The 27,390-nt window shown below is 40.2% G+C and overlaps 1 protein-coding gene across 1 annotated transcript in view; it reads left to right on the forward strand.

Moving 5' to 3' along the window:
* Positions 1-27,390, forward strand: part of galnt9 (polypeptide N-acetylgalactosaminyltransferase 9) — a gene marked incomplete at both ends in the record, with an annotated part of 84,826 nt that overhangs the window by 33,092 nt on the left and 24,344 nt on the right. The window contains 2 exons of the mRNA XM_084552022.1: positions 7,488-7,685; positions 12,850-12,967. Coding sequence (XP_084408148.1) covers positions 7,488-7,685; positions 12,850-12,967 — 316 coding nt within the window. The remainder of the gene's footprint in view (positions 1-7,487; positions 7,686-12,849; positions 12,968-27,390) is intronic.

Consider the following 27,390-nt stretch of genomic DNA (forward strand, 5'->3'; position numbering starts at 1 on the left):
GCTGTACATTTGCTGCTCAAATGTATTGCTAGATCACATTACTGTTAAAGCAAACATAATTGTATCATACCGTAAAGTGCACTGGATAGGCGTTTCCCATTTCCTTACACTGTGTTGGTTTATGTGGAGTGAGCGGTTTCCACAGGAGGAGTGTTGGAGTCTGGTTTCCACGGCTTTTCTCAGCTTTAATACGAGGATATGAAATTGTTGCCTGTTGTTAATGTGCTGTTGCATCAGCTAAATGTTCACAGCCCGTATCCTCCGACGCTTTATAACCATCCATCGTGGAGACAGTAGTTGTCCATTATGCTCCAAACAGGACCCATTTCCTTCTGCACGCTATGTAAATAAGCAGGATTGATAGCAGGAAGTGAGAGCATGTTGTAATTAGAACCAACGCTATGCCACACTTCAACCACGCGGCTGCGGAGGGGAGGCACAGGGAGATTGATATTTACTTGGGTTTTGAAGCCCCTGCACAGTTGCAACCTCAGCTTATCAACGATTAATGATTAACAGTGTAGCAGCTGCTCCATGAGTATGTGCTGAAGATAAGATCGTCATTGCAGGGCGGTTGTAATGAATTACATGCTTCACAAAGCAACACTCTGATGAATTTTGAATGCTCGTGCTATGTGACCTGGTGAATGTATGTAACAACAAGACAAACGGATGGAATTCATAAAAGAAAGGGATAAAACCACCCTGTGCCTCCTGTAATTATGAAATATGGAATGTTTTCACATTTACGTATATTTGATATTGGTTCTTAATATCATTGAGCTCTGTCTACTTCTTATGCAATGCAGGTACCAGTGGTATTAAGTAGTAAATAAATCCATGAAGGCTAAGGAGATATATTAACGCTGTGAATCAACTGAAATAGTTAATAGCTTCATGATTTACATAGATAACGCTCAATATAGTAAATTAACACAATAACGAATGTTATCCAGAATATTCTTCAGAACACTTAGGGGATATACTGCGTGCTGATATGCTGTTTGCTGGTCCGCCTTTGATGAGGGGTGCTAGCAATTAGCGTACTGGACTTTGGTAGTGACTTGGTTCACATCTAAACAGGTGAACACTGGTGGATTTGTTCTTGTAAGGAGAGACATCTGGCGTGGCTTTGGCGCTGAGCTTGCCATTCGGAGGACCCTTTCGTCTATCCATTTCTGCTTGGGGAAGTTTGTATCTGCTTGCCATCCACGGTGCTTCTTCTGCATCACTTCCCAAACTACGGGTCAGGCTAGGGGTGGCTCACTGTTTATATCTGTCTGGATATTAGGAGGAAGGCTGCAGCCATACTGAGTGCTTCAAAGAGCACAGGCCAGGCAGCCATCCAAAACCACAGAAAAGACAGGGATTTCTGCTACCTATCATATCAACCACAATCTGAGCAAATTAATTAAGAGGTGGCGTGGAATCGACCATTGTAGCCTGTGAATCCTTCCCATTTTATGCTTCTGCATCAACAACAACAAACAAACAAACAGAGCTTAATCAATTGAAATTCTTGGAGGATACCTTTCACCTTTGAATTCTGCCTCAGGGCACTGGCGGCATTTAATATGTGCTTTACATTCACAGTCCTTTCAGCCAGGTGAAATGACTGTGAATGTAAAGCACATATTAAGATTTAATACGCTTAAACATTGCTTAAGGCGCTGCAGACTCGGATTCTGCATTATGCACACATATGGAACATGAATTAACACTCTCAGAATTCATTTTAACACCGTAAAACTGACTAATGTGATTCACAACCCAGTGTCAGCTAACTCCTCTTAAAGAGTTGCTAATAATGGACACATTTTCGGGTAATTATTGATACATTGTTTAGTCAAAATGTGTCTCTCCTAAGCTAATACCAGTCATGGTATTAATAACATTGTTCAGATATTGTACAGTACTATGCATATGATTTATAGTAAAAAGCCTTGGGGAAAAAAACAGAAGAACTATTATATGCATACTTGAACATACATATGTGTTTTTATACAAAGAGTACCATATAAATCTGTGTGAGTTTGAGACATTTTCTTTGCATCTCTTCTCCAAACTCACCCTCAGCAGTCATGACTGTGCGTACTATATGTTTTTAAATAAAAATAGCAGTAGTTATCCTTCGGAGAGCAGGAAAGATCCAGCGAAAACTGTAACATGATCAAGTATGATATCTGAAGATGATATGCCAAAGCCTTGCTCTTTCATGCTGACTGACTCAAATCGTGCTGTGACAGAATCACAATTACAACTCAAACATCAATGTTTTAACTTTCTTTTAGGAACTGCATGCAAGTTAGGATAACTAGATGCATAACTAGAAACCCAAGATGTAAGCTGCAGGTATTGACACTGAATCACACCAAGCATGAATTTATGCATTAAATTAAAATAAACTGTGAAGTCATCAGGTACAAGAGGCAATGCATGTGGTTCTACTATATTGATTTTGATGCTGATGTTTTTAACTGTCCAGGAGTCCTTTGGTAGATCAGCATAATACTCCAGATACTTCTCGTAATCCTATCACAGCTAGGTTAGGGGCTAACACTGTAGTTAGATTTCATTCATCTTCTGTAACCGCTTGTCCTGTGAAGGGTCGCGGGGGCTGGAGCCTATCCCAGCTGTCGTCAGGCGAGAGGCAGGGTACACCCTGGGCAGGTCGCCAGTCTATCGCAGAGCTAACACAGAGAGACAGACAACCATTCACACTCACATGCACACCTACGGCCAATTTAGAATCACCAACTAACCTAGTGGGAGGAAGTCGGAGTACCCAGAGAGAACCCACGCAGATATAGGGAGAACATGCAAACTCCACACAGAAAGGCCCAGTGGGCCTGGATTCAAACCCGGAACCTTCTTGCTGTGAGGCATTGGTGCTAACCATCACGCCACTGTTCTGCCCATAGTTAGATTTAAGAGAATTAAAGTGTATATTTATAAAACATTTTATGGTTTGCTATTATGTTATGCTATTAAGGAGACATTTCATATCTCCTTAATAGCAAGCATTCAGCTTAATTTGCCGTGCCATTCTTATGCTTCCTCTCACATAAATTGTTCAAGACAATCATAAAAGCTACAGTGCACCAAAATGTAAAATTTCCGTCCGTGTTCTGTTGCTTTAAGTCCAGTGCAGAATTAAAGAACATCTTATTTTAGGCACCGAGGGCCCTGCTACTCTTGGGGCATAATTCAGAGCACAGTTAGATCCCATTATCTGATAATTCTGAGTTTGAGAATCCATCCCAGTTTGAGATCCATTAATCTGGAAAATTTAAATAAAAAATGCAATCTCGTAGAGGAGAGCTGCAGGGTTTTTACATCAGCAGTGGACAAAGGTAGGACAGACCGTGACATATCCTGTGAGGCTGGTTTGTTGAATCAAGCAGATATAAAGACTGTACCGTGATATTTATCCTGGCTCGTGTGACACGCCATTCTGTTTGTTTAATTCTCCGAAATGTGTGTGCAGCCTGATGTGAAACTCTAGAAAGGTGTCTGCTGTTATGAAAGACAAACAGTCTGCCACGTAGAGTTAATAAATCAAAAGGGGTTCAGCTCTAGTGAACACTAGGAATGGCGAGATGGCGGGTCAGCATGTGTTCACAATATTGGATTGGTCATCATTGGAAGGAGGGGAAATCCTATTGTTAAACAGAACTGAGTATGATTTGGTCCGATGTGGATGAATAAAGTGCTCATTCTTATATAAATGAAGTGTCAGATGCAGGAATAGGGACGACACACGCAACTCTGTCAGAATCTGTGTATTTCTTACTGTATCTTTTCAGTTTCATGGATCCTGGAGGTAAAGAAGCTGACAGCTGGGTTATGGTTTGTGATGCTCCAAGATGCAGGGAGATCAAGGTCAAAGGCTGCCATGTTACAGAAAGGTTAAGAAGTGTAAAGGGAGATTTAGAAGCATCTACACCTTTGCTAACCATGTCAACCGCGTGAGGAATACTGCTGCATTAAAATTGAAAAATAATCCAAGCAATTTATCTTCAGATGTACTTTTTAATATTAACCATTCAATCCATTTATTATCCAGCGGGCATAAACACATTTGTATCATTTAAATGAGTGTGAGCATTTTGTTCAGTGTGAACACTCTGTTTTCACATGCATTGTTAAGTTTTCAATTTATTTTTCATATAGACTGATCAGCACACTGATTTGTCTGTTGTGCTCTCTGGTAACAGTGGTATGACTGCGAAATGAGTGTATTTTCATTGACGGTCCAATGCCTGTGCTAGTCACAACCGTATGACTCATTCTTTTACCAGAGTAAGGTAGTCTGTGTGAATGTGGAAGCTATTCAGTCTCAAGACAGAGCCAGAGCACGTGATGCCACGCGGTCTAGCTGTCGACAACCTAAAGCCCAGAAAGGGCAGCTTGTCCCCAAAACCGCCATTGTTGAGAACACGTGTAAAACTGTCAACAAGACAAATCCTGAGGCAAACAAGCTCAATTACTGCTCTTTTACTAACGTTTCACATGGGCATGGCTGACAGTTCAAAGACTGATAATTTTTATAGCACACAAAAATGTAGAACTTGCAAAACTAGGTGAACTCTAGGGACTGGACACCATTTGTTGAAACAGTATTTCATATTGGTTCATTTATGTATTCAGCATATATATTTGCTTTTGCCACAGTACTCATCAGACCTGGAACTGACAGTCACAGGTGCTCAGAAAAAAACGAACACCATCATCTTTCGTTCATCAGACAATCTGTATGACTGTATAACTAGGTTGTGCGAGCTCATGACACAAGTAATACTAAATATTCATCCAATATTAATATTAGAATAGGCCAAAATCAAGCTGGATGAGGAATTAGGACTTTCCAACTTGTTGAAAGTTGAGAACGAGGGTCCTTCCTGGTGGAAGGATTTACCTACTCTGGAGAGAGATCAGATATACAGCTCAGGAAACTTTTCGGTCCTCTGCTGCCGCGTAGAATGTAAATTTTAGACAGTTGCATATTTTATACATTGATGTTTTGAAGTTGAAATGTCGTTGAAATTTATTTCTGGAGCAGCTGATAACAGAACATTGTTAAAATTAATGGTCTGCCACTGTCATACAGTACAAGATTACTGATGAAGCTTGCTAAATAATTTTGCATGTCCTTTGTTTAATTCATGTATATCCCCAAGATGTGTAACTATTTTCTTGAACATATCATTCATTTCTGTTGGTTGCACCATGATCACTACTAGTCACAAGCCACAAATTTCTGGAGAGAAATCAGGTTTCTGTAGCTGTTATATGACTTTTGGGTAAGCACAGAAGGAGCCATCTGTCCACCTCTCAGAATGACAGGTGCACTGCTTTTACTATCCTCTCTTAAGTTATTAAATGATGGCTTTTTTTTTAAGTATCGCCTCATATTTTACTGACGTCACCCCGTTGTTCAGCTTGGATCCTTTCCGGTACTTTCAGTCCCTTACCTTCATGTGATAAGTAGTCATCTTGCTTTTAGAAGATAAATGGGTTTCCCTTTTTGAGGAGAAGGAGAAGGTGGGGAGAGCGATTATAGGGTGGGAGTCAGGACCGAGACACTGAGGGTGAAAGTCAGTGGGTGGGAAGATAGAGCAGAAGTTGGAGTGTAGGAGTATCCTTAAGAGACACATCTGTCATGTTATAATTGCAGCCACTTTTTTAAAAATTTAGAAGTATGTGATGTGAAGAACTGAGCATATGAAGACTGCCTTTGAAGTTATGGTTGAGATCATTTCTTAGCACGAGAAGATTATAGAAATGAAGCCAGTGCTGGCAGCATTTGAGTCATTCCATATGGATCTCGAGACCACATTGCCCTTGGCCAAGGTTTTAAATAACTGATGATATTATACAAAATGTGGCATGGATGAAAAACCATTGTAGTAATACGGAGACACAGGCTTCAGAAATCAGCAATCATGCTGAATATCACTTCAGTAGGTTAAGTGTTGCTGCTCAAGACCTATTAATAAAACTGCTTTTATTGTAGCCTACAGAATGAAGACAGCTTGGACTTAAAAATGTGCGCTGATACTCTGAACAATGTCATATTGTTTAAATGGTTTATAGGTTTGGTTTGTGTAGGTTTACTTATCTATAATGATTATATTCATTGATAAAAGTATAATTTCTTCTGATGGTTTGATAGACGGCTGTTAAGCCAGCCTGTCAGTGCATCACCTCCATCTACCAGACTGTAGTGTGAATCAGAAAATATTAAATTAAATACACAACAACTTGCTGCTAACTGCACAATCAAACCAAAACAAGAAGACGACGCAGAACAAGCAGGAATGACTTGCAGTACTGGTTGAGTGTATGGTTGAGACCGTGCTAGGTGAGACACACCGCGCTTTTTGCCTATTCTTGGAGCTGAGATTTTAACTGTCAGTTTTAGTATCTGTCTACAGTGGTATGTTAGCTGTTAGGAGAGAGGGCGAGAAGGTTCAACGTTGCTTGACAGCACCTTCACCTGTACTGTGTTCTTGTAGAGTAATTTCTCTCATTTGTAGTTGTGAAAGTACTTATGTAATCATCCAGAATTTAGATCCTAAACATCAAATATGTTTGAGAGGAGGGGAGCTGTGAGATAATCTGAGCCGAACCCAGGTATCGAGCGAGGTCTGTGCTGTGGGGGTAAATTGTACCAAAACTCTTGTAGCCTGAGCCCTGGTTTAGCTGTAACATGCCTAGCCTTCGAAACCTTAAGATATTTTCTGAATATGTGTTCTCCGTTTATTGTTTGCCAGCAAGCAGCCTTGCAGCAAAAGCCATGAGATGAAAAGTGTGCAAAGGGCTATATGGTAGTTTTTGAAACAACTTTTGTCTGCACAGAGTGAAAAAGGAAAGAGTGGATCTTTTTTCCTCGGGAGCAGACTAAGCCTTTCTGTTCACCTTGTGTGTTATGCTTTATCAGGTTCCACCTCTTATCAAGCCGTTCGCCAGGATAAGTTTAACACTTTGACATCTCGTTTTCATGAGCAGGCAAGATAAAATATGATATTATTTGTTGTCCCACGGAAAATTCATTTTGCAAGACCTTCACGTCATGAACAGTGGAAGGAAGCAGATCATGCAAATTGTTGCTGAATAAATGCTGATGTGAGGGACTGCACTGCCGCTGTAAATGTAGCGATATGAGTGAAAGCTGAGACGATGTCTGCAGTCATCCATAGATGCTACTCCTGGTATTTTTATACTGATCTTGACTAAATACCTTTGAGTTCAATGTGTTTTCACCTTCACAGCTTTACATTTACCATCAGGCCATCTTGACCACCATTATTAATAATTCAAACCTCCTCAGGACAAAATGAAAGTAAGAACAACTCTTATTTGACCTGTAGCAGACTCTTATCTTCTCATTGTCTTTCTTCACCTTCCACAACCGTGCACTGAGGCTTCTGCATACTTAAGCCCGAAAGTCAGCTCTTAACTCCTGTCTCTTTTCTCATCCAAAGGGCTGAACCTATCCTGACCCGGATGAAGGAGGATCACACCCGCATTATCCTGCCCGCCATAGACAACATCAAGTACAACACGTTTGAGGTGCAGCAGTACGCAAACGCCGCCCATGGCTACAACTGGGGTCTGTGGTGCATGTACATCATCCCTCCACAGGAGTGGCTGGATAGGGGCGATGAGACGGCCCCTATCAGGTGAGAGCCTCAGCTGGTGAACTGCGTCCATTATAGATGAGGATGTTTGATGAAATATGGATAGCCTTGGGATATGACTTATTCATGTGTGGAACCATCAAACTAAGGTGCTCCATAGTCCGGTGTGCGGCCCAAACACACACACACAGCCTGTGAAAAGCTGTCTAATTACCATGATGAATATCTTCATTTTGATGCAGGATCATGAGGCCCCGGTGATGCGCTGTCATTAGTGTAATTGTGTGTTGAATATGAGCAGGGTATTCTATTCTGCCACCTCTGATTGGAGGACAGCACACGTATTATATTTATATATAATCTTAGAATTGGTTATGTGTCTCCTTGGATGGAATAGAATGATAAAAAGCAGAGACATTATGAAATGTCTCATATTACAGTCATCATCTGTTGGGACACAGCAGGCTACAGTATCACTAACTTCAAATCCAAGCACTGAAACGGAATATGTGCTAAAACCTCACTGGTAATTATTCTTATTGGGCTGTCTATAGAAAGTGTTGTATTGTGGGTGAAGAGTGTTTCATAGAGTAAGCTTTTCAACTATGAGAAAATTCATTTTTGATGACTGAAAAGGAGTTCATAGTCTCTCAAATGCCTTTACCACATCAATGAACCTGTCAATAGTCTTGTGGTGTGGACATCTGATAACTCTCAAAGGAAACCTTGAAGATGTTCTACAGAAACAGTAACTATGTAGGTGTTTGTTTCTACGTTGTAAAGCTAAAGGCAGTGCAGGAGCCGAACATATTGGGTCAAGCCAGTGCCAGCATGAGGCAGCTTAGCTTTCATTTTTCCATATTCATGGGGTTGCTGGATTGGCAGTGTGACTGTGTGCTTGGAGCATTGCACTCAACTGCTACAGCATCAAATATTGAATGCAGGAGCGATGATAAGACACGGCACATGAAGGGTGTCACTGGAATACACTACTAGAAAGCAAAATAACATACTAACCAACATTAGCTTGATATGACAGCACCGTGAAGCCATTCAGCGTTTTAGGAAGATAAAATTAATGAGCTAACGTCCACAGAAAGGTGAGTGGTCAGGATGAGCATTAGAACAGCTTTTGTCTATTTTCTCTGTCTTATTCAAGGACAGAAGGACAGAAGATGTCTTCTGAACACAAGCCATTTTACTATATTTGTACGAGTCACAGAGAAACATTGTTAACAAAGAGAAGCAGTTGAATAAAGGAAGAATAGGGCATTGTTTTTTAAAGATTTGACACAAATGACATGTTGGAGTTCAAAGACCTGCAGTATTACGGGGTTGACCTTGCCATGCATTAAGATTTATCAGTGACTCTTGTCGGATTCTAAACCCGTGGGTAAATTGAACTGGTCCTGGAATCCAAATACGGCAGAGTTGTTGGTTTGTATCACTTAAGGTCCTGGCTGCTGCATTTTAACCAAGCTACAAACATGAAAACATGCTGATGCTTCCTGCCAGAATGTCTTCTAGAAATTCACACATACTGTGAATTTTGACCAAGGGCAAGAAGAACTTCAGAGTTTCATTACCTCACACGCAAAGCAATAATCCTTTCATTTGATACAGGTTGTCTCTTACAGACAGCATGATGACAGTTTATACTGTGGACCTAAATATTGCATGTCCTCCATGAAAACCGCGCATTACTGAGTATCAGCTGCTAGACTTGAGACACGAGGAAGATAAGAGAAGGGTTTCAGACATTGCAGAGCTGGTGTATTTTCCCTATTGATGCTTTGCCGCAAATGGACGGATCGCCTCAAGGGCCAGCTGAAGTGTGTCGGCTGTGTGGATTGCTATTGGAAATCATTCTCCCGCTTGTTTCCTCAAGGTTTCTGCCCATCAACAACAGAAGCTCTGTGACCCTTCAGAGCTCGGGCTCAAAGCTTTTTCTGGTTGTTTGGACACATTCAACCACAGAGAGAGTAAAAGAGGTACAAGAGTGCACAAAACTGCCACATTCTGAGACTGCAGAATAACACAACCGCTTCGGAAAAATAGGCTTTCTTCGGTTTCTTCCACCATTACTGACAGTACAAAATTAGAATGGTGGTGCAAATGACCACCCTGTGGTTTTGCTTTGAGGACAGAAAGTAAAATCACGTAGAGAATGTTGTCTACTAAGTGGAAGGCTGTATAAGAGTATTGCTTTACATGAACGTAAGCACTTCCAAATCAACTTTCTGAAATTGATGTGTCTGCATTTCCCTGTCATACTTTACTTGAAGCAAAACAGCTGTCAGAATTTTAAGTGACAGCTCAAAAAGTGTCTCATTCAAAAAAGTAGGAGAGAAATAGGCAGTATGGAATAAATTAATCTATCTTGCAGAATCTTGCATACATGTATCAGATGTTCAGACTGCAAGCAGTGGCCAATGATAAGGAGCGCAATGGGCGGATGAGCCCTGCAGGCTGACCATCTGCACACTAAATATAACTAACCCTCATGACATTAAAGCGAAAAATCCAACGGAAGTTTCCGTCATCAATCTGTCATGTCTGATGGAGCCCAGGAAGTATCTAGTGACTTATGGTTTCCACTTGTTTTTTAAGGCAGGCTTTCACTCGGCTGACTGTTTGACAAACCTCAGAGAAGAAAGAGATCCTTGTGTCGTGTGCCTGTTGGTACAAAGAGCTCAATCCACCACAGTGGTGACTGAAAGAGAACAGCAGCTCTGTGTGTCATTCCTGAAGTATTTTATTAAAAACCCACTGTAGACTGTTGATGGCGAGGTCACACTGGGTAGAAACTGTGGCTGCATTGCATCCAAAGCTGCAGGAACACAGTCCTTGTTTTCATGACTGAATCTTTGCTTTTTTCTTGTTTTTCTCTTTTTGCATGGTTGTTAAACTGCTCTAATTGGCACTGGCAGTTATATAATATTGGGTCTGGATATTTTCTGCATATGTGGATGAACAGCTGGCTCTAATTGTTCATTTAATTGGCTTTAGTTAATTTGCTCTAGTAGGGGGATTACTTTTTCATGCCTTAATATTGCTTGTATTATCACACCAGAGGCACAGAACTCCAATTCACTTTTTTCCTTTTTCTTCTCTGCAGGCTGAAGTTTTAGTTTCATTGTCACATGCATCTTAACTTAAGCTGCTGAGTCTTAAACACAGACACAGTGTTGACATTGCCAGGAAGCTTATTGTAAACACTCAAAAGAGATCTGCACAAAGTTTGTGCGGCACAGACAGGCAAGGTAGGTCACTTGTCAGGAGAAGGGAAAGGATGAGGTGAACGGGGCTGAGCGTGTGCTGTGTCTGTCCTTTTTATCTGCACAGCCAGAGCAAATGATGGCACTTGAAAGCCTCCCTGTCACCCCCTTATAATTTAAACAAGACTGCATAAAGCTACATCAGGAAATAAAAGTCAGCAAGCATGAATAATAATAGAGAGCGCTGTTAAATTGTTATCATAAGGAGAGTTTAACTACTACTGTCAATCAGTAATCATCATAAAGCACTTGTTGTGTCTTTCAAATGTTCTTTAAAATGTGACAAATTGATGGAAATGTTAGCAGCATAAATCAGTCTTACACAGCTCATATAACACTGAATGCCATTTATATAGGCAAAATGGTAGAAGTGTTTTCCTTGGAAATATAATTGAGAGGGGGTTGCAGCTCTGCATCAGAGTTTTATTTATCTACTGATCCAGGATTTTTAAAGTAACACTCCATAGTGATGGTTTAGTAGTAGACAATGTTTTATGTGGACACTGTTCTATTTGGCTCACACACTGTGCGGTTCAGTGCACTCTTTTAATACAGATTCAATGAATCACAATGCAGGTCCTGGTGCACTTTACGGCACGTCCTACAGCTATGTCTTTCAGACTGAAGTGACAGACACACATTTGCCTCCAGTGTGCATGTTTGTAAAAATATATGGAGAGCTTACCTCGGGCATGATCCTAAAAGAAGAATCAAGCTGCTCATTGGTCACTTTAGAGAAAATATAGCTCAGAACTCTTTATGACTGCAATGCATTTATTTATTTTTTTTTACTTTATCCTGGGCACTTAAGACCTGAGAGATAATAGCACTGAAAAGAAGCCGAGGGGTTTGAGTGGGACTGGGGGATTGGGGGGCTGGGGGCTGGGGGTGGTCAGGGTGGAGGAGGGGAGTTAAAGTGGTACCATGTCTTTTAGTAAAGGTGCAAAGTTGAAAAAGAAAAAACACTCTTGTTCTATCAACGAAGTGCGTGTAGCTTTTAAGTTGCACTGGGTATAAAGGTATATTTGGGTTCTTTAACAATTGAAATGCCATGCGTATAAAGCTTGCAATGTTTTATTTCCTTCTTTCGGTTGTGTAGTACATTTGCTGTCATTTGTATTACAGCAGCGTCCATCAGGAATTATAAGAAACAATGGATCAAGTTAGTATGTGTAAGTATAAGTAAAAGTATAGCACATGATGATGAACCAGCAGAAAATCAACGTTATGACCACCTTCCTAACATTGTGTAGGTCTCCCTTGTGCCTCCAAAACAGTTGTGACTCATCAGAGAATGAACATGGGCCTTCTGATGGTGTCCCGTGGTGTCTGGCAACAGAATGTTGTTAGTGGGGGCCTTTGGGTCCTATGGGTTGAGGGGAGGGACCTCTGTGGATCATCCCACAGATACTTGATCAGTTTGGGATCTAGTGAATCTGGAGGCCAGGTCAACACCTTGTGCTATTTTTCATGTTTTTTGAGGTTACAAACAAAGAACTTCCATTCACGACCCCATCAAGGTTTACTTCTTTACACTTTACACTAAACTGGGCTGATGAAATGTTTTATTAATTCATCCATCTTTTCTTTTGCCCATTGTGCCTCAGTCCTTCAAGCCCCCGTGTTCTCTACACTTAAAGAAGGCACAGCAGAATACTGAAACACTGATTACTACAGTCACTGCTGCAGGACACTGTTTCCAAATCACCAGCTGAATGTGTCCAATATAAGACTGTACAGTCCATCCTTAGTAAATAGGAATCAAGAAATCAAGAAATCAGTGTTACACAAGCATTTATGTATTCAGCCTTGATAAATGGTTAAATTCACTTATATTACGACCCCATTATTCAGTGTATTTTTTTTTTAGAGTTAGTGGATAGTTAATAATATTAAAATAAATCTGTTTCTCTCTCTCTCTAATCCAGAACTCCTGCTATGATTGGCTGCTCATTTGTGGTAGATCGGGAATACTTTGGTGAGATTGGCCTGCTGGATCCTGGCATGGAGGTCTACGGAGGCGAGAACATTGAGCTGGGCATGCGGGTAAGGACCTAAACTTCTACTAAAATGTATTCAAATTAGAAGGACCCTATGATTAAAAAAAGTGAAATGTAGACTTAATTTCTTTTGATAATTAAATGAAAGTCACTGTCTTTAGAGAAAGATGAAATTGCTTTGAGAGCTGTTGCAAGAAAGGCTGTTTTTTTAAATGAAGCCTCCCTTCAAAGCTAGAGTTTTGTGTGTGAGGTTGTACACCAGGAAGGCCACACAAAAAGCCATAATTACAAATCCAGTTTATGAGGAGGTAATACTCAGATAAACTGTCTTGGTTGGAATGATTTCTGAAATCTATATTCAGACTTTGGAACAGCTTATGATGAGGTTTTCTTATGTTTCCCAGCCAGAGGGATACAGCTTAAGATACAACACCCAGGGGCGTCAACAGAAGCCGTGATTAAACTTTGCAAAGTTTCTTAAAATGGGAGTGGAGGAGAAAAAAAATCCCCCTAATGCAAATCTTCAGACAACCCAAAGGCTCTAAAGCCTGTATACGGAAAATGTAAATCTCTTTTGCTGCTGCTTTGAGTTGAATTTAACGCTTCATGTGAGCGAAGAAGAGGCTTGCTGAAGAATTGGTTAGCGTTTAAATTCAGAAAATGTTTCTCTCCAGCCGAGTGGAACCATTCTGAATCTAGACGCACTCCTTGGGCTTATTGGAATGAGAAATGCTTGAAAGATCCCGCTCTTCATTTAATGCCGTCCCCACATCCATTTCAAAATCTTGAGATGGCTTCAACGACACCCCTGAAGTGTCGGGCTGCCTTTGAAAAAGCACTTGAGCGGAGGGCGAAGAATGGATCTTGGTTTACAGATTGCTGCAGTGCTTTACTGAAGCCAGAGAAATTTATAGTTGTTGATGACCATTTCAGAGCCTTGCATTATTCCACTCAGAGTGACTTCCCCTTCTATAAATAGCATGGTTTTGTTCAATAATATCACAATCATCTGGCCTTTTGTGTCTTTAGCTGATAGTTGTTTTGTCATTATTATAGAGTGATAACTCAGCTTCTTCTATTCTGTGCCAATCACAAAAGGCCTCCCCCAAGGTTACACAGTGCTTTCTCATTCAGTAGAGCTGCTTATATGTACCTAACAAACCGTGCAACTGTGTTAGACGAGGTTCGTGAGGGAGATCAATTCAGCTACAGCAGCCAAATAAAGTTAGAACAACTCTATTGAACTCTGTGATATAGTGTAACAGTGAACTTCTTGTGGCTCTTACACACACACGCTACTCATTGACTTACTATGAATATTTAGTGTAGCTTTTTGATTCATGAAGTGAAGACAATATCCCTTTCTGTCTGCAAACACAATGCCATCACAAATGCAATTACCTATCCTCCTGTTTGGCCTGACTGTGAGGAAATGAAACACATGCCACAGAAAAAAAGGGGCCATTCAGCACATGCACAAGCTTGAATAGGTCCACAGTCAACAACCGGCTTCAACCATTCATAATGTACAGCTGCTAATGGAATGGAGCTGGGCTTCTGGTGAATGAAGCGCAATTACCCCTCTAAGGCTACTGCGGCTCAGGCAGCTCATTGTCGAGCCAGCTGAGGAGTTGCCATTTGGGATAGGTTTGATTGACAAGAACATGTTTAACAATTAGCCAGGGCAGCTCACAATAGCTGAGCCTGTCCGGTATCGTCTGACTGCAGGGAGCTGATGAAAGGCAGGGTTCACACTGAAAGGTTATGGTGTATTTATCATTTACTGTGAGTTGCGGCTCCTGGTAGATGCAAAGAACTGTTCTCTTTTGAAAGCAGAAAGGAAGCTAGAATATGCAGGGGATGATTATGCGGCAAATGGAACTGCATGTGGCGGTGTTTCTGAGAGGAAGAGAATAGAATATAAAATCAAGGAAAGGTAATATAAATAAAGATTCAGGAAAATTCCCATTTGTTCATGTGTGAAACAATTTGAAGGATATGACCTGTAAATGAAAATGAATAGACAAGAGACAAAGAAAATGGATAAAATATGCTCTGGATGGATTGCGAGCTTTATAATCACAGAAAAAATAAAAGGAAATAAGTGGATTTATTCTTATTGAATCTGCAACTGCTTAACATTTTAAAGAATGACGTCGTGCCGCATCTAGAAGCAAGAAGGGATTTGATATTTTAACCTTTGCAAATGATTGTAAATGGCATGTCTGAACGTCCTGCTTACCACAAGGCTCCTTTTGCAAACAGAGAAAAATGGTTTGGGACAGAAATGATGAATTCTGCCAGAAGTGTCAATATGAGTTTATCTTGTAATGTGTCTCCCACCCCTCCTGCTTTGCTGAGTCTTTGCTGATATAGCATCTCGGGAGACCTGGACAATTGCCTTTCATTTCAAAGTTCCTGTTGGCACGGGTGTGATACTGTGGTAATGCTACATCAAGTCTACCAGGGGTCAGTCCTGCAGCTGCTGTGCCTACTAGTTCCACTGAAACCTGAAGCATAGCAAAACCTTTCTACGTATATTTTATTTACATTTTGCATTTATACATTACATTTTGGCAAAATGAGTATAGTGATAATGACAATCGATTGAGTGCACAGTGTCTAGCTTTACTGATATATTTACTTTTTAACTGGACACAGTGATATATGTTTTATACAGCATATATATACGGTAGGGTATAAATCTGTCTCAAAGGTGTCATATCAGATGTCCTCTCATTTTTAATCCATGTTTAAATTAAACAATTCCCCTAGCCATTGGAAAAACATTAAGACCTTGCGTAACCATTTGGACTTCATTATGGGGCGAGAAATAAATATCTCTGCATGCGATTGAATAGTCCTCCAATCAGAGACATTTTGTTGTTCATGTATTAATATGGACAATGTGTCCGCAATGCATTCTCCAAACTGATACTATTTTTCCGGGCATATGGGCAGCACTGTCTTGTGAGTTTGGAGCCAGAGGCTGTGCAGTACGGTCCGAGAGTGAGGCCATGGGGAGCAGAGTTATCGATGACCCGACCACACTTCTGCCAGACTCACTAGTGTTTTTGTTTAATTAATTCTACGCTCTGCTCTACCTCCACCAGTTACAGTCAAATGTTGGATTATACTGTGGTTATTTTTTGTCTTTTTTTTTTATTTTTTTTAACAACTCTCACAGACCCACTGGACCACTTTACGGAGTGGTTGGCATGGCAACTGGTAGATGCCCTGATGTTGCATCCTGCTTCTATAGCATCAAATAGCTACCTAAAATGAAACTTGTCCAAAAACTTGACTCTTGAACATGCAACATGCATTATATTAACTATAGTTAATATTAGGTATAGTTAATATTAGACATGCATTTTAGTGTTTTAGTTTTGGCCAAAGTAACGTCCACTATCATGGAGGTGGAACTTATGACCTGTACTACAACCAGTCACCAGGGGGAGCTCTACTTGTTTTGTCTTCACTTTTGAGAAGCAGTTCCGCTGTCTATCTTTATACAGTCTATGCTTCTGACCATCACCACATAAAGCCTCAAACGATTTCATAGCTGATCTTTGCAAAAACATCATTAGTTCCCAACAGAGGGGTTCCAACCAACTATCCAACACACAAAAAAATCCCCAAAATAAATAATTCCCTGGGTGGGAATGTTGGTCTGGCTTATGGGCTACTTATTCTCAGAAATTTGGTTTGAATTCAAATAAAGAAATAAAACACTGACTAGAAAGGTTTAAGAAATCAGTGGAATATTATGTGACTGACAACAATGTTGGGACGTTTAACTGTTGTGTTGTTTCAGTATTTTCCAGTATATATTTTTTTTCTCGAGCACACACTCCAGGTTACACACATGCAGGGCCCACCAACAGCATGGCCTGGTATCATTACTCAATACATTAAATGTTTCAATTTATCATACTGGTGTCAGTAACATGTGTGCGTGAGTTTTCCAAATTAATTAAAGTGTTTAAATTGAAAGGCAATTATAAGCAATGCTACATTGACGTATACATTAGTATTCCTTTAATGATCAGGTTAGTAGCCTAATCAGAGTAAAATCTTCTCATGTAGCCCCCTCAGTCAGACCGGCCCAATCAAAATGACTTTTCAGTTGGATTGAGAGGGATGTTGCAAATCGTTGCGAATTCAATAGAAAAATATCAGTGCCCAATAATTAAATTCCTTTCATTTCAATTTTATTTACGTAGCGTCAGTAACAATACAAATTATCTCACAACGCTTTAGAAAACCCAGCCTGAAACCTGGCCAGAGAGCCCCAGAGCAGGCACTAAGGCAACGGAGGCTAGGAAAAGCTTCTTGTTAACAGGAAGAAACCTTTATAAGAACCCATATGGGGGGGTCCACATTTGATCACACACAGTTGTTTCATTCCAGTTGTGATGAATACTTTCTTATCTAGAAGACAGGGATTTATTTCCCATGTTGGACCATTACTTTTTCACTTAGTTGACTCCTGGGAATCTCACCAAACTCTGCAGGGACATTTCTATTACTGATAAAGACATATATATTTACTGTATGTCTGCTGCACAAGTCAGTCTTAAATGCAGCTACAATAAGCCACACAGCCTACTGATTTTAATAAAGTCAGAATCAGAATACATTCAGTCTAACACTTTTAATTAATTTAATTCAGTCTGGTACAACTTACTATGACTTCCACAAATTTAATACATAAACTTTTCTGCCAGCTAAAATGTGATGGAAAGCACTTTTCTGCCAGAAAAGGCTAATCTGAGTTTAGATGAGTTTAACCACACAATATGCCCATGAGCTCACTTTGCCATCAGGAAACCATCCAAGTCGCTTTATGAAATCTGCCTCATTTTCATAACAGCCCAATCAATCAGTCCAAGAAACTGAAGTGTGATCTCATGGGGTGGCCTGCTTGTCTTGATGACATTTATTAAACTCACCAGGAACTCCTTTCAGAAGTAATGAACCAAAAAATAATGTGTTTTTTTGCCTTTGAAGCCCTGTCTCCATAACCACCTGGGCTGGGCCTCGAGGCATCTGGTCATAATCTCTCTGTAGCTAGGAGAACGGAGCTAATTAAAGTCTAGCAGAACCAGCAACTAGACAGGAGTGGAACATAATTACACTTCACTTGGTCCCCTCTGCATCCCGACCATAGTTATTACAGTCTGGTGACAGTTTACACTAAATAATTTTAGGTTTTAAGTTTGATTTCTCATCAGTTTTCAAATAGGAAACATTAGAAAATGCACTACATAATAATAATGCATACATAATTTACAAATAACTATTTGGAGTAAAATCTATTGTTAATTCTCAAAACAACTGTATCAATAATTCTGTTTGTCATGACGCACATAAAAAAAACTTATTTATGGATTCAGTGTGTCCATCACGAATAAATGTCCATAATCGGAGAATAACAGGCTCTTGTTGAAAGTGACTGACTTCCTGTTCATATTTCCTTTTACCCTCTAGTGTTTTTGATTTTTGCTGAGGGGGGCCCACAGTGTCAGAAAAACTGAGCTATAGGAAAAAGGACAGATGGTTTATTGCACTCCTGCTGAGGAGTGGATAATATGTTGTTTCCAAATGCTGATGATGAAGACTACGGTCTAATACTGGTATGAAACATGCCTACCTAGTTCATATTATAGTCGTTAGCTTGTTCACATATACAGGAGCGGTGGCTGTAGTTTGACAGTCACAATAATACAGAGAGTAGATGAGCTGCAAGTCCATCATCAAATTAAATCAAATGTATTTAGATACCATCAACAACAATAAAAACAAAGTCCCTGAGTGAGCACCGAGGTGATGGTGGCAAGGAAAAACTCCCTTTTAACAGGAAGAAACCTTGAGCAGAACCCAGGCCTCCCTTCTGCTTAAGACCGGCTGGGTAGAGAAACACAAAGGAACAAGATGAAACTAATGAGAATAGAGGAAAACACAAGATACTAAAATCAAGCATATAAATTAGGCTGACAATTCAGCACTCTGAGAAAAAAACAAAAACATCACCATCTGTTCGCATTACAAGCTGAGCTCAGAAAGGTGTTACTGAAAGTAATTTCAAGCAGTGACATACAGCACTTTACACCAGCACATTATTGTATAAGCATTTTGCAGTGTTATTTGAATGATTATAAAATCAAGTCCAGTCAAGTTGCAGTTACGTCCGTTCGTCCAGACTCAGAAAAATTGAAGGAACGCTTTTTAATCAGAGTGAAGCATCAAGTCAGTTTAACTTCTGGGATATTGATCTGGGCAGTGAAGTGGCAGAGGGGGTTGTTAATCGGTGTCAGCTACTTTGGTGTTAATGAAATTAACGACAGGCGCACTAGAGGGGCTAAAATGAAAGGACCCCCGAAACAGGAATGGTTTTACAGGTCGAGGCCACTGACATTTTCCCTCTTCATCTATTCTGACTGTTTTTCACTAGTTTTGCATTTGGCTAGGATCAGTGTCGCTGTGTCGTGATCCTCATTCAAAATATCTCCCTGAATTGCATCTGTCAAACCTGACAGATCTGTCTGTTTGAAAATGACAGCAAGGTCCAATCCTGTGATGTCGGTTTTAATATCAAGACTGTTTTGTACATCTTTTGTACATGCTTGCAAACCTACTTAGCATTTGTTGCAATAATTCAGATTAATTCTGTAAACTAAACATGAGTGAGTTTTTATTCTTTTATTTTGAAATACAGTCATCTTTTCTTTGTGCAGTGCCCAGCGTGAGATAGTTTTCTGCTTCTGCCTTCTGCTATAATATAGAGCTGGAAAGACTGAGACTGAAATAATGGAAAAATGTTTTGTGAAGATGTTGAAATATGCTGAGATTCCAGATTGAGCAGACTTTCTTGGATGCATTTAAAACACTTCATTGCTTAGAACACTGATAATCATTACAGATTCCTTCTTGCTGATTTAGCAATTCATACTGTGAAGTGCTGTATGTATGAGAATGTATTAAAAGAGCAAGCAGAAAACCTGAAATTGCAGGTTTTTGTGCTACGTCACTGCTGCTGGTGACCCATAGTGCCTAGTGGTGCAGTCTCAATTAGGATGTTAGATGTTTTGGCTCCCTTCTATTCTCCCACTGTGAATATTACTTCTCATGCTGCCTGTGCACATTGTTACTGTTTGTTGCAAATACGTTGTAAATGGAATAACTTTCCAAATCAGTACTGTGAAGCAACATGTAATTTGATAGCAAGGAACATATATTTTAGAGTATGGTTCAACCTAAAAAATGGTGGTTCGCTGTCTAGGATGCATCAATTACCAGCCAATAAACCTAGTAGCTCATTGAACAGTAGGGATTTTATGCCACCCACTACTCTAATATCACAGTCGATGTATTTCTCCAGATGGTAACTGTGTTTAATGAAATTATTAAAGGAAAGTAAACTCCAGATGAGCCAATGAGCATTATTTCAGCTGGTACAATAACAGGTGCTGTTGGTAGATGCAGTCAGATGTTGCTTTCAGTTTATTCTGAGAACATCTGTTTCAGTGATACAAATATAAAAACCTGGACACTTTAAAACGGTTGATTAACCTCACAAGCCATCTGGAATTGTAGATACAAATGGATTCAAAGGGAGCTGAAACACTCCAGATGTGTTAATTTGTTAAAGGTGACTGTACACAAGTATGACATCAACTCCTATGTCCTCTGACTAGACACGATATGAATATGCATAAACACTGTAACAAACAGTTTGCAGGTTTTCTGTCTGGGTCTCTGTGGGAGTTTTCTCCCAAGTCAGGTTTATTGGAGATTCTAAATTGGCAGTAGGCGTGTATGTGAGTATGAATGGTTGATTGTTAGCCTTTATATGGCCTTGCAACCTGTCCCCAGTCTCCCCAGCATATATATATGATGGATGGATGAATAAATATTTGGGGTTGCACTTGTGATGCTGGAATGATAGATTTGAACATTACATTTTGTAAACAGGACTGTTGTGCCAAAAATATGATGTGTTCTCAGTTTTGATGAAAGTTTATGAAAGTGCAGTCTGTAAAAATACACTGTGTAGTCTTGGGAAACAGTAACTGTCATCAATCAACGTCATGTTTTGCGTTTTGGGCCAATCTGTGGATTATGATGTTGACTGTCGCGGGCTGATGATTGATGGTGTTGGAATGCAAAGCCACACACATCTGTGACTTAACATTTAAGTAAATGCTGCAATATTTTGCTATATTTTCCACACATTTAAATTCATCACTCTGTCTATTCATAAATGGTGAGCACAGGGCTGTCGGATTGATCGGGTTCTGCTTTCTTCCGGCTGAATTGTTTCTGTTGTTTGTGGTCATATTTCTGAAAGAGTGTACTAATGTGACAGTAACTGACTCTTTACCTGGACAGTGTTCCCGTCACCTGTGGCTACAGTTACTAATCTAGGGTGGATAAGCTTCTGATAATGCCAGCGTTTTTAAAGGAACAGCAACACACTGTCTGTCCATTTCTTTCTATCAACCAAAGAATTCTCTTATAGACAAAGTTTGTGTTTGTTCGGCTGTATTCGACACACAGGAACCATTCACATCACAAAAACTACACCTGACACATATCCGGCATACAACAGTCAATTAAATCACAGCAGAGTTTGATGTAGATACCTCCTCCTGGCTCTAGCCCTGCACAGTGAATGCAGTCACCTTGAAAAGGACAGAAATGTCGTTATGAGCTGCAGCCATCTGTGGACACCAGCCATTCAGCTTCAAAAATCAACAGCGTGCCCATGTCCATCAAACGACAAATGACAGCGGGCCCTCACCATATGGGTGCCCGTTCCGACAAACTGAGTCATTCCAAAGATGAGGCCTCAGAGGAACTGACTTTAAACTACAGTAGATGAATGTGGAGATTTCCATCACAAGGATTTCTGTTTTGGACAAGAAACCATAACAACAACTGATCTGGTAGTTCCATACAGTGCAGCGTATGTCATCTCCAAATAAAGAAATGTAATAATAGGGCTGCAAAACTGTTTTCATTGTCTTGGTCTTGGTTTGGAGCATGTTGTCTGGTTTCAGTCTTATTTGTCTCATCTAAGCTTAATCTCTCTTTAGGTAGCCTTAACTACAACCATGCTCTATTTGCTCAGCCCATCTGTTGTGCAACACGTATTCATTATCTCACCACACTAGAGCCCTACAACATGCGAGGAACAATCTGCACTCCATCAATAAAGCCCATGCAAAGGTAACAATAGCATCGGATATTGATCAAGCATTTGTCTTTTTCAATGCCTGAATTATTTAGGTGGTAAATCAATCAGTCAGTGCTTAATGGACTCAGGTTTACTTACTCCGTGGTTCATTATCGTATGTTCCAGCATGAATCTGTCTTCTGGAGAAAAGACAAGACAGAATGCAGCTGTAGTTGCAAGAATAAGATCGTTTTTGTTTTGGAAGGATTACTGCAGCCAGTGAAGGACTTACTGCCAACATGTGGCTCTGCATATGCTTTGTGTTGTTTGAGAATTTATCTTAGGTTTTGCATTGAATCAGCTGACATTTTTAAACATGTTCATGATTTGCATTTACGCATCAACTTGCTCCATGCATAGATAATTCAAGGATTATATTGTCTTGTTGTCTCCTAGAGTCTTGCTGATTCAGGCAATTTCCATAATTTACACCACAACAGACTGTGTGTTTGGGGAGCATCCTTTATGTTTACTGTTTAACAATGGCATATAGCATAGTGCACTGCTTGAAATGGCTTTGGAGAGATGACACGACTTCCTGAGCACAAACATACTGCAGTGAGTTGCCAGTTTGGTGTTTGGGGCCAAAGGGATATGTAATTAGACAGGCCCTGTCAGCTTACTTATTATCTGTGTGAATCATAATCTTCATTAAAAACCACTTTCAGGAGTGACTGCAGGTACTTCGACCTTAATTGAACACATTTTGACAAGGCAATTGTGCATTTCGCATTCTTCTACTGTTCACAGCTATTGAATTATATGTAGTGGCATCATGCACTCTCTGTCGACAGTGTCATCACCAAGAACTATAGAAAAACGCTCTACACGCAGACTGGCAACTTTCATTCATTATGTGAGCATTAGTTAATCTGTTCACGTAATTGCCTCTGTTGGATGTCTAAGACCGTCTGAAAACTTGAAATGATCTGACAAGGCCCGAGTATTTGAAGAGTACTAGCACGCACTGATTTGGCCGCACTATCAAATCGGCAAGCACATCAAAGACGAAGGGCGCCAACTGTGTGGAATTACAGTAGATTTTGACTGGCACAGTTAAAAATGCCTCTGCATCAATCTGTCTCTCCATCAACATCCTCCATTTTATGGATGTGTGAGCAGGGGTGGCATGGAAAGAAGGAAAAGAAGGTATGAGATGAAGTGGAGGCCTGTGGGGAGTGGCTCTTATCCAGCCTCTCAATGGAGAAGGGAGCCTTCAGTTCTCGGTGCTTTGAAGCATCACTCATCTTTAGTGGAAGGTAGTGAAGGAGTGAAGGAACATATTTCTGTGCAGTGTGAGATACCTACCACGTATCTCATGTTATCATTTGCAGGCAAAAGAGCATGGAAACCCAGACAGCTCGATGTGCTCTGGCATGGACAGCCAAACATTTCATTTGCAATGATTTAAATATGAGCGTGTATGCTCGGTTTACTTTCTTCCTGAGCGTTGGATGAGATGATTGATATCATGTAAATATGAAGCTAAAGTCAGCAGTATAGCAGGAGGAACTAGCACCTTCAAATGAATGCATAATGTATTGGTTTCACCTACAACCAACATGTAAAGATGATATTTTGTGGTTTTATGGAGAAGTTGTGTAGCAGAGTATTTTCTCTCAGGGTGCACTGAACTCATACACAAGCAAAATTTAATATGCTAATTAGTAATCGACAAAAGTGCTGGTAAATGGATTTCTGTGACCCTGGGACAATAACAGTCTAGCAGTTTCTCATTGTTTCCAGTCTTTGTGCTAAGCAAACTTCATATGAGTTTCTTCATAAAGGGACACAGTCTTCTGTTTTTTGAGTGTATCCTAAAACTATCTTTAACAGTTGAGCTAATATAAGAGAAGGCTCAATCAAGTGGTGGTTAGCGCTGATGCCTCACAGCAAGAAGGTTCTGGGTTCGAATGGAGTTTGCATGTTCTCCCTGTGTCTGCGTGGGTTCTCTCCGGGTACTCCGGCTTCCTCCCACTGTCCAGAGACATGCTCATTGGGTTAACTGGTGATTCTAAATTGGCCGTAGGTGTGCATGTGAGTGTGAATGCTTGTCTGTCTCTCTGTGTCAGATGGTGGATAAGTAAATAAATATATATGTTATGAACTGAAGCATCCTCCTGCTTTATCAAATAAGAGCACCCGGGACCCTTTTAGATCATAGTTCATAAGATAAATAATGGTTAGATATGGACTGGTGTCATGAGAATAAATGTGTGCAGTGTCTTCGCTGACTGTCAGTTATCAAATGAATACACGGTCTTACGAGGTTGCGGTGACTTTCCCTGTTGATATTCTTCTCACATATATAACAGCTTGAAAAAAAAATGATTTGCTACCATGTGATATTCACAGCTTTCAGATCTGGATGTGAGTATTGGTGTGAATAAACATTGCATAGATAGTGACCCCAGAGCACATTCTAAATAAGGGAAAGGTTAGCTCCATGTCTGTATTAATATATGCCGCCTTCTCTGTGTCTAGTAACAGTTTTGTCTAGTAACAGCATAGAGTGGCTCAGCACATCACAGTGTCCACCATATCCCAGAAAGTCCCTTGATATTTGTTGTAATGCCTTAATATCTTTCTCCCTGTAACCGTGATGAAAGGAGATGCAATGGTGCAGTCTGGCTATGTGCACCCTCAGTCAACATTTCTTGGCATTTCTCCGAAATGTGTGAGACTTTTCTATGATATTACCCTGAAAAAAGTCGTCCCTCGGGTACAGAGATTGCAAAGTGGAGAGCATTTCAATTAAAAACAGGGACGTGTAAAATTCCCCAGATGCAACTGAGCGCACACAACTTATTATCTCAAGTGGCTACAGCGAGTCTGTGGATGGCTTTGTTCCAAGGTAATTGTGAGCATTTCTTGAAAGAAATGCTGTGACACAGGAATGCAAAAAAGCGGTTCTGTTTCATTTGTAGTGGTATAGCTAATGGTTTGATAATTATCAAAGCATTAGTAAAAAGAAGTTCACAGTGGTGGGTGGGGTAGACGTAGAGTCTATCCCGTCACAAGAAAATCATAGGGCTAACAGTTAGAGGCAACCATTCATACATTCATTCATTCATCTACCTTCTGTAACTGCTTGTCCTGTGAAAGGTCGCGGGGGGGCTGGAGCCTATCCCAGCTGTCATCAGGCGAGAGGCAGGGTACATCCTAGACAGGTCGCCAGTCTATCGCAGGGCTCCATTCATGCATCTACTACCAATTTACCTGTGAGAGTTCTCAGTTATTAAGGCCATGATATAGCTAAAAAACAAAGCTGAAGGAAGGGATTTGTTTCTTAAGGCCACTCCTTCAAGTAGCTTCTTCATGTCTAAATGACAGCTAAAAAGCTCCACTGTGAGCTATCTGCCACAAAACAAACAGCAGGCAGACAAGGTTAGCAAATCGTTCGTAAACATAGCATATATACAGGTATATACAGTACTTATATATCGTAGTGCTTAGAGAAGAGAAAGTGAGACCTGGACTGAGAGGAAATAATGGGCTAGTTGATGGAAATAGAACTCCAAATGTTAATATTGCTGCAATATTTAATGCATGGGTAAACAGGCAAGCATTTGCTAAAATGTTCCCCGTATTACCTTTGGTAATGTGTCAGTCTTAGACCAAGGTAGCCTAAAAGCAGGTAAATAAATAATAAATCGATAAATGGCAGAAATGGAATGGAATCATATTTGGCGAGATACATAGTAATATCTGTTCAGCTTGTATTTTTTGTTGATAAACGCAGGCAAACACGGCCGGCTGCAGAGTGCAGCTACACATTCAGCATGCAGCGATAGTTCATCAGTTTTCCCCGTACGAGTTTACTAGAGTGAAAAACAGAAAATAAACACCATACAGCTGTAAATGTCGGTCAACAAAAGAGCATATACACTTATTCAGCTCAAAACCATTTTTTGTTTTGTGCACTGGCTCTCATATCACCACCTCTCTGTTTTTTTCTGTTTAGTGCAGAACAGCTGGGATTTTAGATGAATGGCTTTTAGCGGCTGGAGAGGACAGCAGACTCAGCTTGGATGTGTACTCAAGTAGAGCTGCCGGATTAATGCGTGTGCACAATCCATTCTGGACGCGGCAGTCACACTGCAGTATGACAATCTGTTAAGATCTCAAAATGTCTCCTGTCTGCAAACTGAGCCTATTACTGAATATCCACAATGTAAAAATCACTACATTGTAAGGTATATTAGCTTATAGTGAAATTATTTGTATTATTTTTTTTAATAGACTCAAGCAAACCATGGAGTTGCCTAAAATTTCCATAATCACAAGACACCACACAAGAACAATTAATGTAAGTCTTTTGAAAGTAAAGTGATGAGTTATACTCCCAGTGTTGCTCTGACAGTGCAGTAATGACACAATAGCAATTATCGTCAGCGCCGTATGGAGAGGAACAAATGACAGGACAAATTAATGCACTTTCATGACGTTTAGTGAAAAAAAACTTCAAGCCAGCAGGTAGAATTTCAGTCAGTGTCACCCAGAATGTTTCGCTTTGCAAAGTAATAACTCAAATAAAGTTAGAGCCTCTTTCTTTAGTTAACGTGTGACTAGCTCTCAGTTCAGTTTTACACTGCCTCCAGTGAAATCACTCCAAAATGTCAGTAATCCAGTATCTGAATGTCCGTGGGAAGAAACCATCGGCTAAATAGGGATTATCAAAGCAAAATGACAGATGCCATGTACACTGATGTACATCAGCATAATTAAAGTGTACAAGACATGACAGTAAAAGTGATGCAGAGCAAAAGAGGTGCATATTGACACAATGACAAAATTATAATGAAAACACTACAGTGGGAGAAATTACCCGTGACATGCAGATGAAGTTTATCTACAGTCGACAGTCCCTTTTCAGTAAATCAATTCAGTTAAATCAGCATTCTCTAATAAGGTGGTGGTAATCAATGTTTTTCATTTCTGTCGACTTTTTCTTTAGACTGTAATCATTCTTGTGAACGCAAAGTTTCATTTTTTTCTCAATCTTCCAAGACCTTTTTGGACACTTCCTCGATTGCAGTTCATTTTTCTTGACCACCAGAGACAGCTAATTGATGCAAACAGAGTCACATTCATGACTTTTATTTCTCCACCATGCTCCCAGCTGCTGCTGCATTCAGTACAGTATCATTGCTGGTTCATCCAAAGAGGTAATGTCACCACGGTCAACAAACTGAGAAAGATGTACCTGGTCTATTGTGTGAATTTGT

Source organism: Chelon labrosus (assembly GCF_963514085.1).
Source record: "Chelon labrosus genome assembly, chromosome: 9".
Taxonomy (NCBI): domain Eukaryota; kingdom Metazoa; phylum Chordata; class Actinopteri; order Mugiliformes; family Mugilidae; genus Chelon; species Chelon labrosus.